Below are 22,922 nucleotides of genomic sequence, written 5' to 3'. Positions count from 1 at the left end.
AAGTGTTTTTCCCTTCCAGGCCTTTTCCCCTCATCTGCAAAACAAGAGGTACCCTCTCAGGTCCCTTCATCTTAAGCCACCAGGTCTCCTGCGGAGACGGCCTCTGGCCCTCAATAGCCTCATGTTACTGCTTCTTAGACTGCTAATTGCTCCTGGCGACTGTCTCCCTAATGAAACCAGGAGCATCCTGAAGGTGGGGGCCGGCCATCTGGGTCTGTGAGCCGACTTCTGAAGGAAGAGGCAGAGCAGTAGAAGGGTTATTCGCGGAGAGGGCGGACTGTCTGGGATCATCCCGGCAACCCCACCCCCACCCCCCGCCCGCTCCCAGCCCCTGCCCGGGACCGACCTAGCTCCTCCTCGGTGTGCAGGGCGGGGTCCACCAGGGCCTTGAGCTCGGTGCTCTGCAGCAGGTAGCTCTTGAGCTGGGTCATCATGGTGCGGATTTCCTGCAGCATTTCGGTGCTGGAGGTCTGCTGGGACATCATCTCCAGGCTGTACACTTTGTAGTCCTGCACCAGGTTGCCGAAGTACGAGCCCTTGTCCTGGGCCAGCTCCACCACCTTCTTGTACAGCTTGCGGTTGTTGGACAGGAAGGCATTGAAGACATTGCTGAAGCTCGCAAAGCTCAGCCGGTGGCGCGCCTTGCCCAGGATCATGGACGGCTTCTTCTTCATGCCGGGGCTGCTAAACTGATCCAGCTCCTCCTCCGTGCTGCTGGTCGAGTATGAGTCCTGGTCAGTGGCCGAGGCAGGCACACCCAAGCTGTCCGAGAGGGAGGCCAGGGAGCCCTTGAACTCTGGAGCGCTCTGGGCTCGGGCCCCTACTGGGGCATGCGAGGTCTGATTACTCCCGGCGGGGGAGGCATGACCTTGGATCTCTCCCTGGTGGGGACCAGAGGTGGGCTTCTCTGGGGCCTCCCCTGCTGTGGAGAGCTCGGCAGTCTCCAGGGGAGTTGGGAGGACAGAGGCCAGCTGCCGGGAGACCCGTTTCTTCCTGGGAGGCGGGACTGGGGCTTGTCGGATCGTCCTTGGAGGCTCTGGCGTGCTGCCCGGGTTGCTGGCTTGGGCTGACGCTTCCTGGCCTGGCTCTGTGGTTCTCCGAGGCCTGTCCCCGGCGCTGTCTGAGGTCCGCTGGGGAGGCAGGCGGAGCGGGGATGCCCTGTAAGGACCCTCGGGGGCCCCCTCTGCGGCCGGCCCCCTGTCTGGCTTCCCTGCGCTCTGGTCCTCCAGGGAGACCTTCTCGGAGATGCGGCGTCTGGGAGGAACCGTGGGGAGGCTCTTCTTCGTGGCCACTGGGGGAGCGGGGGCTTTCAAGGGGCTGGCGGCTGCCCCAGGCTTCATCTCTTCCTCCCTGAGAGGGTCCAGGCCTGTGAGGGGGCGTGGGAGCCTCTCACAGGCTGTCATGGGTGGCTGGCTTGGAAGCTCCGGGGGGCCCGGGGCATGGGGTGCCAAGTGGGGGGCAGGTCCTGGGGGTGAGGGCGGAAGAGCCTCTGGAGGCGAGGGAGCCGCCGCCGGGGGAGAACTGGGCAAAGGACTGGCCGGAGAGGGAGGAGAAGCAGGAGGCGGCCGGCTGAAGCCCGGGGGGTGCAGGGGGAGTGGCGGGGGAGGGGGCGCCGGGCGGCGGGGGGCCCACCGGGAGGTGGGTGAGGTAGCGTCAGAGCTGGGGGGCGCCGGGCGCGAGGGGCAGTTTCCAGCGGGGGGCTGGTCGGCCGGCGGGGCACGGCCACAGTCCTCGATGAAGATCGGATTCACAAACCACAGGCGGCCGTTTCCTATGGATAGCTCGATTTCACACGAGCAGTTTTCGGGATGGGCGGTGGACTTGAGGCTGGAGGCGGGGGGCGCTCCGGGGGCTGGGTCTCTTGGGGCTTCCGCTGGACTCCCACCTCCTCGCCGGGGGTTCAGCGAGGAGTCCCAGAAGCCTGTCCGAGAAGAGAGAGGGAGAGGCGGTCAGTCCCTGAAGCCGGGCCCCTGCGTGGACCGCACCGGGTGGTCTTTGCGGGCTGTGTGGGGGCAGGGCCGAGGGAGGGCCGGCAGCGAGGTGTTTGCTTCACTCGCTGGAAGGTTGTTTTCCCCTCCTGTACTGTTTTAAACCTCTCCCACCACTTCCTGCCTCGGGAGGGGGAAGCCCCACGCCGTCCTCCCCTGCGGTGTCAGTGCCGGGGTGGGGCCAGGACGGTGCTGGCGATAGGCTCAGCGCCTCGGTCCTGTCCCCTGGCATGTGAGAGCCGCCCGAGGGGCACACATGACCTGTGGTGCAGGGACGTGTGGGCATGGAGTGGACGAAGTCCAGATCTCCCGTTGCTGAGCAGTTGGGGGCTCGGAATCAAGTCTCCAGACCTTCCTAGATCTAGAATGGGGTCCCAACAGAGAAGGGACTTTGGGCCTGGTTTTGGCCACTGCAGTTGTCACAGCAGGAATAATGAATTATGGATGGTGGCCAGTGAGCTCAGACCTGACCATCCAAGGGGGGGAAACGCCTGCCCACTGCAAAATGATTCCACCTCTGGTCAATCTCGCTGCTAAAGCAGGAAAATGCCCACTTGCCCTCAGCTCGGAGAGCTTGAGCTCTTGCACTGCTGAGTCCCCAGCACACGCCTTTCTCTTGACTCAGCCCATGGCTGAGGCCACCAGAGCAGGCCTTTCCCTCTCCAGGTACTGATGGTCAGAGCCAGGCTTGTTCTGGGTAAGAGGCACGGGATGTTCAAGTTGGGGGCTGACGAGATCATAGGAGGTCCCGACCTTTCGGTACCAAGCCCTCTGGAGAAGCTGATGAAAGCTTGGGATGCTCCAAGAAGGGCCCCAGGGGCACATTTTGAGAACAAGGTCAGAGGGCTGGCAGGTCACTGCGAACTCATTCAAGCAGTCCCTTCTGCTGGAGAGCAGTAGGGAACCCAGGTCTTGTCCAAGCTATTAATTTTAGAGATCGATAGTGCCAATTCCTTGTTAATGAGGCCAGGCCTCCAGTCTCTCACCCAAGGCTCTTTACGTCCGGGAAGGAGTCATCAGTAAGAAAATTACCAAAAATAGCATCAAAGACAATACCAGGAACAAACATGAGCTGGATCCTGGGTGTGTGGGCCGCTTGCTCTACTGGGACTGTCTCAGGGTCTCTGACCACAGGCCTCGGCTGTAAGTCCTCAGGTTGTCCCCATGTGACAGATGAAGATAAGGGACCCAGAGAGACGAAAGGTCACCAGGTCAGGGAATGAAGCAGCTGGGGTGTGAACTAGGTCGCACCAGTTCTGAAGGCCGAGTGCTGGGCCCATGTGTTACACGCATGGCTGCCCTTCATAGGAACTTGCGACACTTCCCATCCTTGTTGCTCTTCTGGCCTGAGTGAGGGGCGGGGTGGCGTACACCCCAGAGCCAGGGTCGGGGTAAGAACACAACAGGTTCTCAACACTGGAAGAAAGGAGACACTGCAAGATGGCCGAGGGCAGCTGTGTGTGCGTGTGTTTTTCATCCCAAGGGATGGGCACTCTCAGGGATGTGGGTGTTCACCAGCTTGCTAGCCAAGGAGATAGAAACCCGATCCAGGTGAGCGATGCGTAATTCCAGGACAGCAGCGCTGCTGAGATGCTGAGAGAGCGCCGTGTGCATCCCTCTGGGGTGGGGCCATCGCGATGGAGCAGAGCAGGGCTCATGGTGCAGCCCCTTCGTGGACAGAGACCCCATGTCTGGAAGTGCTTTGGCCAGCTGTCTCCACTGTATCAAAGATGACAAACTTTCATGTGACTTTCCAATGTGGGCCCCTGCCAGTCACTCCCAGAGGACATGGGGGGCCCGGCGTGGGAGGGTGTGTCTTCAAGCTCTCCCACCATCTATGGGGGTGAGGGGGAGGACTGTTTCTCATAGCCGCCTGTGCCTTGTGCTTTGCTTTCTTGGGCAGCTACTGACCCCTCCGTGACCTGTCCATGCTCTTGAGTACTTTGCACAGTCTTCTTGGAAGGCTTCCTAGCAAGGAGCAAGCAGGCAGCCAGTCTGATGAAGGGACTGGGCAGCAGCCCCATAGGTGAGCTGAGGCTCCCAAGGCTCACCTCCAAGTTCCTGAAAGACCCTTCCTTCGGGAGAAGGTACAAGTCACAGGGCAGGCAATCAACAGAACTGCCCACCTGTGCCTGGACACTCCCATTACTGCTCACCCAGATCATGGCAATAGCCTGCCTCCGTGTCCCCACTCTGCCTCCAATCCATTCTACTCCTGGCGGCTCTATGCTGGGCATATCATAGACCCTTGACTGCTCTTTGTTCAGAATCACTTTCGAGCCTTCAGCCTGGCATTCATCCCCTGTGGGATCTGACCCTCTACACCTTCACCTACTGAATCTCCACTCTAGTCTCTCTGCTGCTCACTCCTTCCTGAACACACCATGGGCAGCTCCACCTTTGGGTCTTGGCTAATGTTTCCTCTGCTTGGAATGTTTTTCCCACCCTTTCCACCTGGCAAACTCCTTCCTATTCAACCTTCAAGACCCGAGTCAGATGTCACCAGTTTGGTGGAACTTTCCTGACACTTTCAGGCCACGCCTACACTCCCCTGGTTCCCCTACCCTGGTGCACACTGATGAGACAGACCAACCCTAGGACTGTCCTCTGGTTTCATCCTGGGCCTGGGAGGGTGTCTAAAGACAAGAAGTAAAGAAGTGAGAAAATGAGAGGTGAAAGGCAAAAAGGAGAGCAAAGAGCTGAGTAAGTGATGGACCACCAGCCAGACCACCCACCTCGGGACAGCAGTGGCGGGGCGGGCATCACACAGGAAAAAAGAACACATTTTCCACCGCTCAGATCTGCCTTTCTACATGAGTGGAAGAGACAGTGGGGTTCAGGGAAATATGTCCAGGGGCTGGGTGACTAGGAACTGCTCCCCTGCCCCACAGATAGGCCTGGTGGTTACACCCCACAGGGCAGAGGCTTCAAAGCCAAGGCTGCTCCAAGAGGTGGGAGAGCTGGGACCCAAGGAGCTACACCCTGGGGTCTGGGGGCCTGTTAGGGAACTAAGGTCTTCATGCCTTTTTTTTTTTTGAAAAAAGGAAGTAGGTAACTTTCTCTGCAGAATGCCAAGGCCAGGGGAGAAGCGGAAGGCTGTCATGCAACCATAGTGGTTGGTGCGGCCGTGGGCGTCTGCACCTAGTGGCACCAGGCCAACCTCGGCTCAGCGGCCACAGTTCCCCTAAGGGCCCAAGCCCACTCCTCCTGTGTGCTGTCCCCAGACTCTGGCTGACGTCCTGCCGGCCCTGTGGCCTCCTATGTCTCAACTGGAGATGCCTCCTGCCAGGCATCCACACCTATAGTCCTCAGAGGGCCTTGGCCAGGCCAGGTGCTGGGCTCTAGACCCTGAGGACATGTGACAAAGGTTTCACACTTGAGGAACCCCAGGAACAAAGAGGGCATGAATAAAGGCAGCCAAGTGTGCCAGACGCCATGGAAACGGCTAGAAAGTCTGATGAGATCAGTGGGTGAATGGTTTCTGTGACATCCCAAAGGTGGGCTGTTAAGACAATCATTCAAACTAGACTTTCCAATGGATTTTTGACAACTAGGAAAGTTCTCATTGTATAACATAAAGGCAAAAGCAAGTTACAGGCCAGCTTGGAAGAGTTATAGCACATATTCTCTTTTTAAACATATTTCAGAAATATAAAACATATACGCACTGCAAACATGTCTGAGAACCTCTGCAAGTCTAACCTGCTTTCTCTAGATTCCTTTTGCGCTGAGAAGAATTAACTGCACACAGTTTAGTGAACCGCTCCCTGTGTTAAATCTGTGGCCCCAAGCTTCTACCTACAGAACCCTTTTGAACGCTGGCTTTTCCAAGGCCAAGCTCAGACTTTCTTACATCAGCTCAGGAGCAAACGTTCTGGGCGATCACATGGTGCTGAGCTTGTGAGTCAATAACCCCATTTCAGCACCATCATCTCTGTCTGAAGAGCAGGCTTGTGCAATGATCTGGATATTTATGACACTCTATTCATTTTGTAAAAAGTGAGTAGAGGGCCAGAAAAAGAAACACTGCTGACACTAGAGGCAGAAAACACAAACGCCTCATAAACTTATTCCAATGACAAGGTCATCAGATGGGTATGTGGGGGCGGACGTCAGAGCCCCACGGATGGAGGAGTCGGGAGTGGGAACCAGGGGTTAAGGAGGCTGAGCTGTGTGCAGAGAAGAGCATCTGCTGCCTGCAAAGCTGGGCAGACGCTCTGCTCCTATCATGGAGATTCCACGGCCTCCTTTCACTAAATCCCCTTTTATCTTAAGCTCTTTTGAGTTGGTTTCACTTCTTTGCCTTGCTTAGAATGTGTGATGCGCTGGGCACCGTGCCTGGGGCGTCCGGCCCTTATTTTTGCTTATTTGTCACTGCTACTGCAGGTGAAGGCCGGGGCAGTCTGCTCATCTCAGAGCCAAGGCTTCTGGTCTCTGATGGGACGTGCCCTTTCAGCTCTGGGTCTCTATCCTTTCTGGGGATGAATAGAAAAATTAGCCCTTCCTCGGCTCCAGGAAAAACTTATCTTGGTGAGCCTCACTTCTGTGCTTCAGCCCTTGGGGACACCAGGCCTGATCAGAACCCTCTGGTTCCTAAGCTGCAATGTCCTCGGGTTTCATTTAAATCCACTTCTCAAAAGAGGTCAAGCTTGCCCGGATAGAAGGGCTTGTTGATTCCAGAAAGGAATATGGTTCTCCCTAGAGGAGCAGCTTGTCTTCCACATAGTCGTTCCTAGGGTTCAGGGACACTCCATCCCCAGGAGAGAGAAACCTGGGGGTCCCTGGGACACTGAATCCCAGGGGCACCTGCCTCAACCCACCTGTAGTGAGGCTGCAAACCAACCCTCCTTTTGGTGGTAAGCCTCCCAGATGGAGTGCAGGCATCTCACTTGCCCTTGAACTTGACCTCAAAGTCAGCCAGCAACTGCTTGTTGCACCAACAAATGAGATGCTCATGAGGTACAGCCAAGGGGGCAGTGGAGAGCTGTGCTGGGAGTCAGAAAGCTCTCGGTGTACTTCCCAGTTGGGCTCCTAGCTGCCTGGAACATCTTGGACAAGTTTCCTGGCCGTGCTAAGACTTGATTTTCTATCTTTAAAATGGGAATGCAAGGATAACACAATAAGCGCCAAGAGAGTGCAATGAGAGCGTCACCTCTGCCGTTTTAGCCCTTGGGAGGGGTGTCGTTTGGACTGTATGAGTTACCAGATGCTCACCCATCCCATGGACTTCCCAGGTGGCTCAGCAGTAAAGCATGCACCTGCCAGCTAAGGAGATGTGGGTTCGAGCTCTGGGTTGGGAAGATCCCCTGGAGAAGAAAACAGCAACCCACTCCAGTATACCTGCCTGGGAAATCCCACGGACAGAGGAGCCTGGAGGGTGACAGGCCATGGCGTTGCAAATAGACATGACTGGGCATACACACACACACACCTGTCCCACACCCAAGCTTCTGGAAGAGTAAGAGCCCAGCAAGTATAACGTCTGGGGCCCAAGCTTAGTGTTTATTCCCAACATCAACTGCAAACTGGCCCCGAAGTTTATAAACTGGGTCAACTAGACCTGGGAGAACCCGGATAGAGTGACAGGGCACCAGGAGCGGAGGCTGGAGCCTAACTGCCCAGTCCTCTGTGGATCCTGTGGCCCTAGACATGTCACTCAACTCCTCGTGTCTGTTTTCTCTGCCATAAAGTGGGCATCACGATATTACAACCTGCTGTACTGGGGTGTCTGGAGATCTGATGAGTCAAGGCAGGCGAAGAGGGTAGAGCATGGTTATCGCTCATTAAACCCGAGGGCCTAGACTCCTCCGACTTCTTGGCCTTTGACCATAAGCCGCCTTGCGGCAGCTCTTTCTCTATCGTGCAGCGGCCCCTGGGGGGTGGACAGTGACGGGCCTGAGAACCAAGGGGCATCTCCTCGGATCCCAGGTCTGCCTCTAGTTTCATCTATGTTTTGGTCCTGCCCGCTCCACCAACCTTTCTTCCATTTGACCAGCACTGCTGAAAATGTACCAGTGGGCTCAGCCTTATGTAATGCAGGTTCTTGGGTATGGTTTAGACTTAAAACAAAATTCACTTATGTATTTTGGGCTGTGCTGGGTCTTTGTTGCCATGCGTGGGTTTTCTCTAGTTTCGGTGCGGGGCTCCTCATTGCAGTGGCTTCTCTTGTGGAGCGTGAGCTCAGTAGTTGTGCTTCCATGGGCTTAGCTGCCTCCCAGCACGTGGAATCTTCCGGGACCAGGGATTGAACCCGTGTCTTCTGCATTGGCAGGTGGATTCTCAACCACCAGAACAGCAGGGAAGTCTGAGTTTTCTTTTTTTAAAAGTTGACATATAGTTGATTTACAATATTATATTAGTTTCAGGTGCACAATATCATGATTCAAAATTTTTACAGACAATAATACTCCATTAATGTTGTTATAAAATATTGACTATATTCCCTGAATGGCTTAGTCTTGATAAGGACTCATTAACTGCTTGTTCATAATGTGACCTGGCCTCTGCCTAGGATGGGGGCCTGCAGGGGTGGCCGGCCTGGCTTCCTGGTGGCTCCAGCTTTGGGAAACATGGGCTTCCAGAGGAGGGCCAGCATGGTGAGGCCTTGTCAGAGGTCGGCGCTGGCTCAGTGAAGCCCATTGCATGGACAGGGCCCCGGAAGTGTGAGCTCTTCTTACTATCACATGGAAGGGCTGGGATCAGAAACCTTCTTGTGTTTTACTCCCCCGACCCCAAATCCCTCAAAAGGTCAGAAGGGTAAGGAGCAGGGTGGGTGTGCTAAGTCACGTGGTTGGGTAGGGAGCAGGCCAAGGGGGTGGGGGGCACCTTCAGTTAATGATCACGGTCATGCTGAGACGGAGCCTGGTGTTTGCTCTGGCTTCTCGCAGGTCACGCTCTGATGCCAGGTCAGCCTGTGTGGGCTCTGACCGGCCCCTGCTCCCTCAGACCCAGCAAGGCTGTGCCTGAGACCCCCTGACAGCTGTTAAAGCGGCCACTCTGAAAAGTGGGAGTGTCTCCCTGCTAGGGCGGCTCGGCACCTGGGGCAGGGGAGCGGGTGGTCCCATGGGAGCTGGGACTCAGGATCCAGCTTGGGCTCAGCCTGAGAGGCCCCCCAGGACCCCCAGTCCTACTACAGCCCGGCCTCCTGCTCTGACCCCGGAGGGGACTTACCCAGGCCCAGGTTGGAGATGATCTCGAGGTCTGTGGAGCTGCGGGCTTCGAGGATGGCCCGGGGCAACCTCAGCGTGAAGGGCAATAAATCTCTGCGGAGACACCAGGTGTCGGAGGTAAGTCTGGGGTGGGCTCCGTGTGTCCAGTCTCAGCCCCGCCACCTCCCAATCCACAGCCCGTGGAGGAAGAACCCAGCAACCCCGCTGGCTGCTGCAGTCGCCACACAGACTGGAAACTTCCCTGGAGCCGAAGGGTGGAATCCTGAGGCTGAGGGAGCAACCAGTCGGATCCCAGTCCTGTGTCTCCACTGGACCCAGAGACGCTGAGACCCTCCTTGGGCATGGTGAGGGGTGGTGCGTGCAGGGGAAGCCCACACAGCTTCCTCTAAAGGAGCTATTCTGGGGAAGGCACCGGACCCACCCACTCCTCCGAGCCTTGCCATTCCACACTAAGGTGTGCAGCAGGCGCGCAGCCAGACCCTACCTCCTGCTTCCCCCCGAAACCGTGAGCGCACAGCCTCGGGTGAGCACACAGGCGCCCCCAACAACACAGTCCGCCAGCTCTATCTGCTGCCTTTGGTCTGAATGGCAGCTCATCCAGGGATCACTCCAGAGACGCCCCGGAAAAGGCCTATACACCCTCCCCCCCTTTACTGTACAGATGGGGAAACAGGTCAGAGAGGGCCTTTATGATCCCCTCTGGGATGTTATCTAAAACGATCCTCAAATTCTCTGGACAACAAAGGGATGTCCTACAAGTTAATTCTGACACTAACTGCCTGGAATTAGGACTAACTACTAGTCCTTAATACAGGCTAAAGACTCAGTCCCACCATTTCAGATGCCAGTCCCAGGTCACCTGTACTTCTGAGGGACAGGCTGTAAGTCAGGGGTTCTCATGACCCCTTCCTCAGGCTTGACAGTTTGCTGGGAACAGCTCATGGGGCTTAGGGCAACACTTACATTTCCTGGCTCATTGTAAAGGACGCAGCCCAGGAGCAGCCAGATGGAAGAGGCACACAGGCAAGGTCAGGGCAAGGGGCTCCGCTCCACGCCTCTCTGGACACGGCACCTCCCAGCACCTCAAAGTGTCCATCAGCTGGGAGGTGGGCGGGTGGAGCTGGAAGTTCCCCGCCTTGATCACTGGTCTTCCTGGTGACCAGCCCCATCCTGAGGCTGTCTAGGAGCCTCTCCTGTTTATGGGTTTGCATAAACGCAGGTGTGACAGAAAGGGGCTCATTATGAATAACAAGAGACACCCCCGTCAACTCAGGAAATTCCAAGAATTTAGGAGTTCTGTGTCTAGAACCTAGACTAAGGCCAGATACATTTTCTTTTTCTCCTATTACCTCCTAGTGGGTTGTGGGCCATGGATTAAAAGTACCAGGCACGATGTATATTATTAATATCGTATTAGTTCACACAGGCTAGTTTCTCTTTCCCATAGGGTTTGGCACTCACCCCCACCCCGTCCAGGTCCTTTAAATTTTGGGGCAACTTGGGGAGCGCTTCCAGAATGGAAGGCTATGAGACCATGTCTACACCCCTACCATGCCTCATGGCTCCATCTCTTCACACATCCCAGGTGACTTCTGTGGTTTTGAAAGTCAACCACTTTCAAAAGGAAAGTAGAGGGGAAAGCATGAATTCCTTTCCATTAAAAGAATTTCTTTAAGTGAGAGGAAGAAAGAAAAAACCAGCATGAATTCTGGAATCGAGGACGCTGGTAAACCCCTAGCTCTACCATTCCTGGTGGGTGTCATTCCATCTCCTGGTCAGACAGGGGACATGATGCTCGCCTATGGGGTTACTATAGAAACCACGCAGCACAGCAGGGGAGCACCTAGTGGGAACTTGTTTCTTCCCCTCCTGCTGGGAGCTCCGGTCAAGGGTGCTTCGGGGCCTCTGAGGCTCCTTTCCTCTGTCCCCCTGTTCCCTAACCAGGACTCAGAAGGCAAGACCGTGGCTCCTGGTCCAGGTGGCTGTGAAGGCAGATCCAGACCCGGTGATAACAGCTGCCTTCAGAGAAGAGGCCCAGTCCACCTCCCCCAGCTGCCCAGAGGAGGGTGACAGCCTTGTCACAACACTGGGTGCCTGGCCACCTCCTAGAGACGGCGGGAGGGCCAAGGGGCTCCCCACTTCTTCTTTTCGGTTAATGGCACCCATTTCACAAGGCTACTGACTCCTGACCCCAGGCTGTACTGAGGATCAGAACTCGCCATCCTCGAAAAGGGGCTTGGCAGAGCATCTGGTATGTAGAATGTGCCCCAGAACCATCACACCTGTCACGTGCCTGTGCCCATAAGAGCCTCGACAGTTCCCCAGGCTCCCCCTACCTCCCCACTCCTCCCTGCAGTGACCGCCCCTACCCCGCCCGGTTCCCCATCCCCTGCCTGGGGCCTGGGTGGCTGCAGAGCCCAGCTGGTGTCCACACTCCCCTTGCTTCAACCCCTCACCCCACCCCCTGCGGCCACATGGTTCTGCTCAAATGCAATCCGTCTGTGAGCTGCAGCAAGTCCCAGCACCAGGGAAGGAAGTCCTGCATGCAGCTCCTGGGCTCGGCTTTTCAGGCCTTCCAGTCACCTTATCCCCCACCCACATGTCACGCTCTCCCCAGGAAGCCACTGCCAAGCAACCTGCAGCTGGCCCCGCTGCCAGGCCTCTGCCCACGCCGTGTCCTCTGCCTGAATTCTCTTCCCGCCCCTCTGCCTGGTTGCCAGTGTCCCCTCTCTCACCAAGAGGGCCTAGACTCCCCGCACATGGAAGGGGAAGCTGCTGCTGGAGGAAAAGCAGACCGGCGTCCTCTGGACCACGGGCCTGGCCCTGAATGCCGGGCAGAGGCAGCTGGGCTCGGCAGTCAGACAACCTGGGGTTCAGACCTGGCTCAGGACTGAGCTGGGTGACCCGAGGCTGGCCAGCTCCAGCTGCAGCATCTTTGTTTATAACAGCAAGAAGAACGTGCTTGATGCCTCCTGGAGGATTCATTGCAGACCAGGGGCTCTGCTAAGCTCCTTGCAAAGGTCTGATCCTTGGCACAGCATGGGACAGGGGTCACGAGCCTCATGAAGGGGGTCTGCAGTGGTAACACCCCCTGCCCCACCCTGCAGCACCGTCCAGGTTAGCAAGAGCTCTGTGGGCAGCACCCAGTGTAAGCCCGACTCAACAGACGCCTGGTCCATGGAGCTGACTGGAGCAGTCACTGCTGCCGCCCCCTTCAGACACTTCAGTGTTTTTTACCAGCTCCGTACCCATCGTCCAGCCTCTGTGGGGTTTGCTCCTGAGGGCCGGCACCCATGACCCCCAGAGGCTTGTTCTGGCATACTGGAGCCTCAGTGCCTGCCCCAGTGGCCCTACAGAGAGCCGCACGTGCCTGGGTGTGCTGGCCTGGGGGCACAGAAGTCCAGCCCCATGGCTTACGGTGGAACCCAAGGTCTGCTTTGTGCTCCGGAGCTGCTGGAGAGAGGGATCCCACTGAGGCCGGGCACCCTGGCACTGGACCCTGGCGGGACTTCTCTCGTGTCCCTGTCCTGCACCCCGCTGCCCTGCTGCTTCCTCCTTCAGGGGAGGTCCTTGAGTGCCCCCTGCACATGGATTCTCCTCTCCAAGTATGCCCCCGGGAGGCCCTCGGCTAAGCTGTTAGTATAAGCCTCGGTTTGCAGACAGATTGTGTGTGTGTGTTATAAATGCAGATTCCTGTGCCCCACTCCTGGCCTGCTAGTCAGAATCCCCAGGGTGGGCCCTGGAAGTGTTGACCAGCTCCCTGGGTGACTATGGGACTCAGACTCTCAAGAACTCTCACACCATCCACCATCCAGCCAGAAGCATAAAGTTCCAGTGAGGTTTGGGGGCGGACACCATGAAGCCAAATCTACGCCCTCCCATCCTGAGGGCAGAGGCTGCGGTGGACCACAGCATGTGCTCCTGAGTGAGCGCTGGAGAAGGACTGGCCCTCATGAGCCCATGTGACCGAACCAGGGCTGGTCCACGCTCTTGCAGGGACTGTGCTCAGTGGCCAGGCGCCGAGGCCACAGGGGCCCCAAGGGCCCATCGGGGAGCAGGCTCTGTCTCAAGCCAGGACTGGCGTGTATCACCTGGGTGTTTGCTGCTGCTGTTAAGTCGCTTCAGTCGTGTCCGACTCTGTGCAACCCCAGAGATAGCAGCCCGCCAGGCTCCCCCGTCCCTGGGATTCTCCAGGCAAGAACACTGGAGTGGGTTGCCATTTCCTTCTCCAATGCATGAAAGTGAAAAGTGAAAATGAAGTTGCTCAGTCGTGTCTGACTCTTTGTGACCCCATGGACTGCAGCCTTCCAGGCTCCTCCGTCCATGGGATTTTCCAGGCAAGAGTACTGGAGTGGGGTGCCACTGCCTGGGTGTTTCGCAGATCTCAAAACACCCCCTTGTGCAAGGCCCTGCCGGCGACACAAAGGCACCTAAAACATGCATCTCTGGCTCACCTCCCGTGACCTCCGGGCACTTGGTTCTGAAGATGGCTGCTCGTTCAGACCTCACAGAGGAACACAGCTCAAGCACTCTGGGGTTCCGTCTTGGCTCCCCTTGACACGTGAGGTGACTGGGGCGGGGAAAAGTCGGGGGACTTGCCTAAGGTCACACAGCCAGGAACGGGCTCTCCACTCCTAGTTGACGGCCCTTCCTTGGCAACATTTCACTCCCGAGAGGTGGCCTTGGAGCTGATGCCCCCTCCCCTCAAACACAGGAGTTCCAGGCTCCAAGCCTTGTGACCTCCCAGTAGGTTTCCTGAGTGTCTGAGGGCAGGTGAAAAGCATCTGCTTCTCTGGAACGTGGAGAAAGAGCAGCCAGAGGAGGAACGGGTGGGAGGTGACAGTGGTGCTTGGTGACCACAGCTCCGGGTCTCGCTTCACACAGATGACGTCACCACCCGAGCACACCCTCCCGTGGCCCAACCCACGGAATCAGAACCAGAGCACCTCCTGGGTGTTGGTAGCATGCTGTCCCTTTATCTCATTTCTTTCTCCAGCATCTGCAGCATGGGTGGTGTTCTCATTTTACAGAAGAGAAAGTTGAGAGAGAAAGATTAGCTCAAATTCTGAGCTCTGCAATTATGTCACCATTCACTCACTCACTGGAAGATCTAGCATGGGCCAAACTCTAGGCTGTCATCTTCCACTAAGGTAGAACTCAGAACAGGAAAAGGCCTGACTCTGAGAACCTGACCTGTCATAATGTAAAGGGCCAGGGAGCCCTGGTGCTCGGCTTTGTGGGCCTAGAAGGACACGCTGGATCATCAGAATCACTGTAGAATGCACACAGTGGGACGGCTGTCGCAAAGACCAAGGACCTTGGCGCTCTGCTTTGAATCTCCACCCTGACATTTACCAGGTGCATGACCCTGAGCAACTTACTTCTCTAGTCTCAGCTTCCTCATCTGTAAAATGGAACTAATAAGAGCACCCCAGTGGTTAAGACTCCACACTTCCTCGGTAGGGGGCACAGGTTGGATCCCATGGGATCTAAGATCCCATGTCCTGCATAGAGCAGTCAAAAACACCCAGGGAGGTGGGGGACTAACAAGAGCACTTAACGGGGTGAAACTGTTAGCAAGACTTAAGAAAATAATGGATATAAACCCCTAGTACCTTATTGTGTACCTGGAGAGCCCCCTACAGGTAAGAGCGTTTAGCACCTTATTATCAGCATCTCGATTCTGCCCACTGGGCCCAGGAGGGTCCTGGTAGGTGGGAGGGCTGTCCTGGTTTGAGTGAAGGCAGCATGAATGGTCTCTTTGAAGCAGGGAGAGGTGAGTCTGGGGCCCTGGGCCCCAAGACATCCTGCCCAGCCCTGGTCAAATCCCTGTAGCTTAAGCCGTTGGCTTCTTGGCAGCAAAATGTATTTTTAAATTCCTGTTGACCTGCAACCAGTTCTGAAAGAACAGAGCAGTTCTGAGGGTGGTTACAGACACACACTCCACCCAGCAGCTGCTTCAAAATCACACGCTCTCTCCCACGAAGAGTATCAGCCCTTCCTGTTGCCCCTACAGGAAGTTCCTTCTAGAACTCCTCCAACAGGGCGGGTCGGGTCAGCACAGGACCCACCCCAAGCTGTCCCGAAAGCTGGAAGACAAGATGGTGATGGGCAGTGAGCCAAGGGGGAAGGTGAAGGTGAGGGAGGGACCTTTAAAGAAAGAAAGCAGGAGAGCGGGCACCCCGCCTTTCATGGGTACGAGGGCCAGGCCAGGGGACTGCCCCCTCTCTCTGCATCCTGTGGGCTGCACCCTTCCCTCGGGGGCTCCCCTGTGACACCCCCGCCCAACCCAAGATGCATGAACATCTGTTGCCATGAGATGCCCTCCCGTGGGGCCAGGAATACTCACCTACTGACACAGTAGAATGCGATTAGTCTGAAGATGTCCTCAAACACAAGAACCGAGCCTTCCAGGTACAGTACTGAGGGGAGAGAACAGAGGCATGGATGAGTGTCCCTGTCACAGGAGAGGGGGTGTCCCTAGGGAGGGCGGGTCTGCCCTGTGCTCACTTGTGGGTCACAGCACCTGCTGCAGGGCCCAGCCTGCTGCGGTCACAACACATCAGCAGCCCATTGGACCGCAGGGAGGTGAGAGGTGAATTTCTGTGGTGCTAATCTTGAGATTTTAGTGAAAGTCGCTCAGTTGTGTCCGACTCTTTGTGACCCCATGGACTGTAGTCCATGGAGTTCTCCAGGCCAGAATACTAGAGTGGGTAGCCTTTCTCTTCTCCAGGGGATCTTCCCAATCCAGGGATCAGGCCCAGGTCTCCCACACTGCAGGCAGATTCCTTACCACCTAAGCCACCAGGGAAGTCCAAGATTTCAGAGGCCTCTTTATTACAGCAACTGGCGTTAACCAATAACACATGCACCATTTTGAGCGAAATAACACTGAAGATTCTAGATTGTAAAAGCAGAACTTGAAAACGTCCCGAATTAAACATTCAGGGTCATCTCGACTTGACAATTCTGAGGACTGTGGGAGCCAGCAGAGGATGGTTTGTCCCTGTTCTGCTTTAGCTTCCAGGAGATTCCTTGGTCCAGTGCGGCCACTGGCCTTTCGCCCAAGAATCTCTGGGCCTGTCAGAACTTCACTTGATTTGGCTGTAACCCAAGAGGGAGGGTGACACCCATATTTTCCAGCTCTAACAAGGAAGAAGGATCAACGGAGAGAGAGCCCATCCCGGGTGGATGTGGCTCCCTGGAGTGGCAAGGTGCCAGGATGTGGCAGTCAGGGCCCGAAGCCGAGGTGGACTGCCCAGAGGAGAGCATGGTACCACATCATGCCCTGCAGCAGAGCACCAGGGCCAGGGGCCCAGAGATGCTGAGCTGCTCACCAGGGGTCTTGGCAGCCGCCCACCCCCATGCCGCCTGACTCTCATCCCAGGGCTCCATGCGCCCGACAAGTGATGCTCTCTGCACATGGGACCCACAGTGAACTTTCTCGGGCATCAGAGGGCCAAGAAACATGAGTGCCTCACACTTCATTTCCAACTTCCTGAGGTTCTTCTGAGCATCCGTGGGGTGGAGGTATAAGGCCGGAGCCAGGTCCCAGGTCTGGCTCCAACCCTGGGGTGGACAGTATGACTATGGGTTTGTCCCTTCCCCTCTCAGTACCCCAGTTCCTCTATGTGCAAAGGGAAGAGCCCTTCTAACCATAAGCACTCTTGTATCTAGCTGACTGCAGCCTGCTTCCAAAGCCTAGGACAGCATTCTGCTGCATTGGTGATCTACGATACACAAAACAACATGTTTTGTTCTAATAGCTTTAATACTTCCCTTCTTTCTACATGCTACTGCACAGCTCTAAACAGTTAACATGATTTTTTTAAAAGATCTTGCTTAGTCCCTCAGTCCTGTGCAACTCTTTGTGACCCCATGGACTGTAGCCCGCCAGGCTCCTCTGACCATGGGGATTCTCCAGGCAAGAATACTGGACTGGGCTGCCATGTCCTCCTCCAGAGGATCTTTGCGACTCAGGGATCGAACCCAGATCTCCCTGGGTTTGCACTGCAGGCGGGTTCTTTACTGCCTGAGCCACCAGGGAATTACATTCATCATTTATTTATAGCAAAGAGATCACGGTTTCTCATTAGGATAGACATAAAAATTTTACAAGGGAGTTTAAAGAAAAACATTAAGTAGGTTACAGTTCTTGGAGGTACTGGCAAGATGCCCATAAATAACAAATCAGAGAAACATCAGGGCATGGAATTACCACCCTCTGTGAGTTAATGGACATGAGGCGGTCCACAGCGCCACCTAGTGGCACATCAGTGCATCACAGACCTTAGCAGCACCAACTGGCCAAGGGAAAGTGAAAGTGAAGTTGCTCAGTTGTGTCCAACTCTTTGCGACCCCATGGACTGCAGCCCACCAGGAATTTTCCAAGCAAGAGTACTGGAGTGGGTTGCCATTTATAGGCTGGGGTCAAAAGATCTGTGGTAGCTGGGAGAGGTAGAGAGGACGCTCCATCTGTAAACCTTTCTCATGAATCCTTCAAGAGGAATTAGTGGTGATGCATGCAAAAAGCTGAGCCTCTTTATACCAGGCCTGCTCAACAATGAGCAGTTTTCCTTCACCACTGAGACGTGGTCTGACCTTTGCAGACAGAGATGAAACCTTTAAATAGGCAGTCCCTTCCTCTCCTGTGCCCCGGGACTTTCTATAAAGCCCACAGTTCCTTTAGACTCCCTGGAGAAGGCGATGGCACCCTACTCCAGTACTCTTGCCTGGAAAATCCCATGGACAGAGGAGCCTGGTAGGCTACAGTCCATGGGATCACCAAGAGTTGAACAGGACTGAGCGACTTCACTTCCTTTAGACTTAGTTTACCCCCATTCTGGTCCCTTCCTCAGGAGCAAGGACCAGGGCTCATCCATTTTTGTGGTTGGGGCCATGCACAGTTCTAGATATAGTGGCCCAGTCCCCTTTTTACAGTGAAAACAGTAGATCTGTCAAGGCACAAGGGAGGGTCAAGGTCATGTTTGTTTCTTTGTAACCAGGCCTCTTCTGCCCCACCCGCAGCCCCCAGTTCATACTTCCCCATCTTGCTTGTGGGAATAGCACAGCAAGGCCACACCCAGAGGAGCTCCTGCCCTGCCAGGGCCAGGGCTTTGCCCACACTTGAGCTCTCCTCAGGGCCTAGCACATTGTGTGGCATGCAGTTTGGGAGATAATAAATGTCTGCTGAAAGTCCGGGGATCCCCTGCTCGTCTAGTGGTTAAGAATCCGCCTGCTAATGCAGGGGACATGGGTTTGATTTCCGGTCCAGGAGCATCCCATGGAGCAGCTAAGCCCATGCCCCACGGCTACTGAAGCCCGCACGCTCTGGAGCCAGACCTCTGCAACAAGACCTCTGCAACAAGAGAAGCTGCGCAAGGAGAAGCCTGTGCCCCACGACTAGAGAGTAGCCCCCTGCCGGGGGCCAGCGTGAGGAACTCCGCCCATGGCAAAGGTCATGAGGAAGGAGGCTTGGCATACTCAAAGGCGTGATCAAGCCTCAGGAGACCCCCTGTTCCCGAGCATCCAACCCCCAAACCAGAGTCTGTTTCATGCTCTCACCTACACCTCTGACTTTACGGGAGGCTCTCCCCCATTTCTCTCGGAGAAGGAGTTAACTTGCAGCTCCAGTTAATAAAAATTCCTGGGCGTGACAAGAGTGTTTCAACTTAGAAATTCCTCTGGAGGTCCTCTAGCCTCCCTGATCAGGTTCGTCAGGCCACATGTGATTGTTTACAGCCTCCCAACCTTGAGAGGCATGAGATGCTTTAAAACTTTCTAAATACAGACTCTTTTGAGAAGTTAGAAAATTATTAGTATAGTATAGTGGGTTGATTAGAAATTACATTGGTGAAGGGTTTTTTCATTTGTCCCACCAATAATTGCTGCTAATTCCCTGCCCTGGGTGTGACAAGGGTATCTCAGGTCAAACCTCTCTGCTGACAGACTAGCTTGTGTGACAACCTCTCAACCATAAACAGCACAGAGAGTTTGGAGTATTAGCATAGGGCTTTTCTCACTGTTGAGTCAGAGATTGCTGCCAGGCCTCCATATCCTTAGGCACCTGGGAATATATTAATCAATGTATTTGGAATATAGGAAAGGAAATATAGTAGTTTTTGATGTTGGCAATACTAGACATTTTGAGTTAATGAATTTTCTCTTTTGTTATAGATCACTGTACTTTGTTATAAATCACTGTGTCCTTGCTATGTAAAAATGTAACTTTATCACTATCTTAAGACTAAATAGATCTTAAGGGGAACATTGGTCAAGGGTTTACATTTGTTGAGCCAATATATGCTGCTAAATCCCCATTCCTTGCCCTTATAATGAATATAACTAGCATATAGGAAAAATAAGTATTAACCTTTAAGATTAATCATGTTAAACCTTAGGCTAAGTAAATTCCTTTCCTAGTTGTAACTCACTACACCCTCACCCTATAGGAATGGAACTTTATTTGGAGGGTGGCGCCTGATTTAAGAAAAAAATCACCCCTGGAAAAATAAGTTTTCTGTTTAACTGACCGGTATCAGAAAGGGCCATAAAATGTCAGCAGGTCTCATGGCCAGAAGATGATGTCAAACCCATAAGACCTTTGTATAATTTTATATGAAGCACCTGATTGTGACAAGGGTCAGGTCTGCTGACCCCTGCGTGACTCTGTATTCATCCCTATGTATAACAAAAAGGTATATAAACAAACCTGAAAAATAAAGAAATCGGATCAGTTTCTGGAAAGACTGATTCCCCCATGTCATTTCTTTCTTGATCCCCGTTTTTCTGGCTGAATTCCCATCTGGAGCATGGATGCTATTCCACATAAACCAAGTTATTCAGCCTCTTTTTCTCCACTAATTTTCCTACTACACTATCCGTTTCTAATCTCTCTCTATATCTGTAATTAAGATTTTTCCTAGGACGCTGATTCCGTCCCCACCTTCGAATCACCCTGGATCCACCGCGGCTGGACCCTGGCAGCCCCCCACTTGCCGCAAAGAAAGCCCATGTGCAGCAATGAAGACTCATCGCAACCAAAAACGAATAAAAGTACAGTTCAAAACATATAAGTCTGTCTGGCAGAGGGACCCCAGAGGAGCAGAGGCCTCGGCAGGGTGAGGGCGGGCGTGGTGCCTTGGCTGGGGTCTCAGGCCTCCTACCACATGGCTCATGCCCTCCCTCCAGGGGCCCAAAGGGACACCTGGGACATGAGGGAGCCCCGACAGGCAGCCTCACACTGTTCTGGAGCAGAGGTGAACGCAAATCAGTAGGAGTTAGACAAGCCTTTGTTCCAGAGGGTGGGGAAGGCGCTCAACCTCCAGGACAGCCCTGTGTCCTGCGCTGGCCGGTGGCCTCCATGTGCAATGGAGGCCTGAGTGTGAACATATCTCCATCACGATTGCTTATCCTCCCTGAGCCTGTTTCTTCAGCTGCATGCGTGCCTGCATGCTCAGTCGCTTCATTCGTGTCTGACTCTTTGTGACTCCATCGATGGTGTAGCCCAACAGGCTCTTCTGTCCATGGGATCTCCCAGGCAAAAATACTGGAGTGGGTTGCCAGTTCCTTCTCCAAGGCATCATTTGAACCCAGGGATCAAACCTGCACCTGTTACGTCTCCTTCATGGACAGGCATGTTCTTTACCACTAGCACCACCTGGGAAGCCCCTTCAGCTGTATAACAGAGTTAATAAAGTACCTGTCTGTTGTGGGTTGAACTGTGTCTCCCAGAAAGACACACTGTGATCCTAACCCCTGGTACCTACAAGTGTGACTTTATTTGGAAACAGGCTCTTAGCGGATGGAATCAAGTTCACATGAGATCTGACCAGATTGGGGTGGGCCCTAAACCCAATGATAGGTGTTCTTGCAAGAAAACATGTAAAGACCTGGGGCACAGACACAGAGAGGAGAAGCCATGTGCAATGGAGGCAGATGTAGCCACAAGCCAAGGGTTGCCAGCTGTCACCAGAAGCCAGGAGAGAGGCCTGAACAGATTCTCCCTGGTCTCCAGGAGGAGCCAACCCTGCCACACCTCGACTTGGGATTGCTGGCCTCCAGGCCTTTGCTCCTGCTCTCTCCCCAGGCAAGGAGGACCCAGCTTCGCCCTTCCTTGCTAATCGTCCTCATTTGTCTTTTGCCTTGAAGGCAAGGACTGTATCTTAAACTTCTCTGTATGACATGCTTGGCAAAAGGGTATTCTATCAAGATACAGCTTCCCAGAAGGTGCAGAGGCACAGAATCCGCCTGCCAACACAGGAGACAAGAGATGCAGATTTGATCCCTGGGTCGGAAAGGTCCCCTGGAGAAAGAAATGGCAACCCACTCCAGTATTCCTGCGTGGAAAATTCCAAGGACAGAGGAGCCTAGCAGGCTGCAGTCCACAAGATCACAGAGTCGGACATGACTGAGTGAGCACATACAAACTATAAAAAACATACAATTTAGCATTTTAATACTTTTTAAGAACACTCAGTGGCCTAAGTACATTCACATTTTACAACACGAGGCTTCTTTTTTGATGTGCTGAAAATGTTCTCAGATTGACACTGGTAAGGCCTGGACAACTGAATATACCAAGTCACCGAATCGTACACTTTAAATGGGTGAACTGTACGATACTGAATACATGAAGTAAATACATCTCAATAAAGCCATGATTAAAAAAAAAGAAAACGCACACACACACAGTGGACTGAATCTCACTTCCTGTATTATGTTTTTCTGGCACTTTTATAATGAGCATATGTGATGTTTGTAAGCAGAGAAACTATGAAGATTCTCTAAATTTTTCTTGAATGTTCTAAATTTCTCTGTAAATGTTTCTCAGGGGCTGACTGGTCTCCAGGGTCCTCTTGGCTCATGTTACTTTGGTTCCCCTCTGAGCCCCTCGAGGGCTGACAGGCTCCCCGGGTCACCCACTGGGTGCACCCAACAACGATGCCGGCTCCCTCTGCTCCCCTCTGAAAATGTGAGCAGCGGTGACTCCTCCACTGTGCACAGCCTCCAGCCTCCTCAGTGGAAAGAGCAGTGGGAAAGACAGCCCCCATCTAAACCATCTCTCTTTCAAAGAGTGAGGAGAAAAAACAGCACCAGCTGGTCCCATCTCTATGTCCCCAGCTGACAACAGGTGACAACAATGGGACTTGCCCCTGCCTAGAGAAAAAGAAACCTTCCACCTCATGACTCACCATCAAGGCTGAGCCAAGACAAGGTGGAGATTCCGGCTCCACACACACGCCTGGCTTCTGGCCTTTACAATCTCAACATCAAAACGAGTAATCCACAAAGAACCAAAAGCTGTTGGAAGATTCGTTTTTTAGGAAATTCCATTTTATCACTCAGTAATACAAATGAACTGCCAAGGCAGGAACGGCGTATGTATCTTTTGTTCTCTGTGGTACCCTCAGCACCAGGCATGGTGCTTAGCACAATGCTGGCTCTCCAATATTTATGTAACTATTTCTTTAGCAAATGTTTTCTTTGGAAATACAGGGCCACAGGAAGTTGCAGAGATTAACAGAGAGGCCCTCTTCACTTTTCATCCTCAACGGCAATATCAGGGTGCTTAATTAGAGGACAATATCTGAACCAGAAAACCAATCTTTGTGTGATCCACAGAGCTCATTCGGACCTTACCAAGTTTATACTGGCTCTCATGCATATGAATGTGCGTTTGTAGAGAACTATGCAATTTTATCCCATGTGTAAATCCCAGCTGCCTGTAATCACTATCTCTATCAAGGTATTTCATATCACATCC

The 22,922-nt window shown here is 54.0% G+C and overlaps 1 protein-coding gene across 1 annotated transcript in view; it reads right to left on the bottom strand.

Moving 5' to 3' along the window:
- Positions 1–22,922, bottom strand: part of RIN3 (Ras and Rab interactor 3) — a 133,594-nt gene that overhangs the window by 24,813 nt on the left and 85,859 nt on the right. Inside the window, exons 4-6 of the mRNA XM_069559701.1 lie at positions 15,507–15,579; positions 9,159–9,250; positions 347–1,921 (exon numbers count right to left, since the gene is read on the bottom strand). Coding sequence (XP_069415802.1) covers positions 347–1,921; positions 9,159–9,250; positions 15,507–15,579 — 1,740 coding nt within the window. The remainder of the gene's footprint in view (positions 1–346; positions 1,922–9,158; positions 9,251–15,506; positions 15,580–22,922) is intronic.

This window comes from Ovis canadensis, chromosome 18, assembly GCF_042477335.2.
Source record: "Ovis canadensis isolate MfBH-ARS-UI-01 breed Bighorn chromosome 18, ARS-UI_OviCan_v2, whole genome shotgun sequence".
NCBI classification, from domain to species: domain Eukaryota; kingdom Metazoa; phylum Chordata; class Mammalia; order Artiodactyla; family Bovidae; genus Ovis; species Ovis canadensis.
The sequence above is the reverse complement of the archived record's forward strand: the minus strand, read 5'-3'. Positions and strand labels throughout refer to the sequence as shown.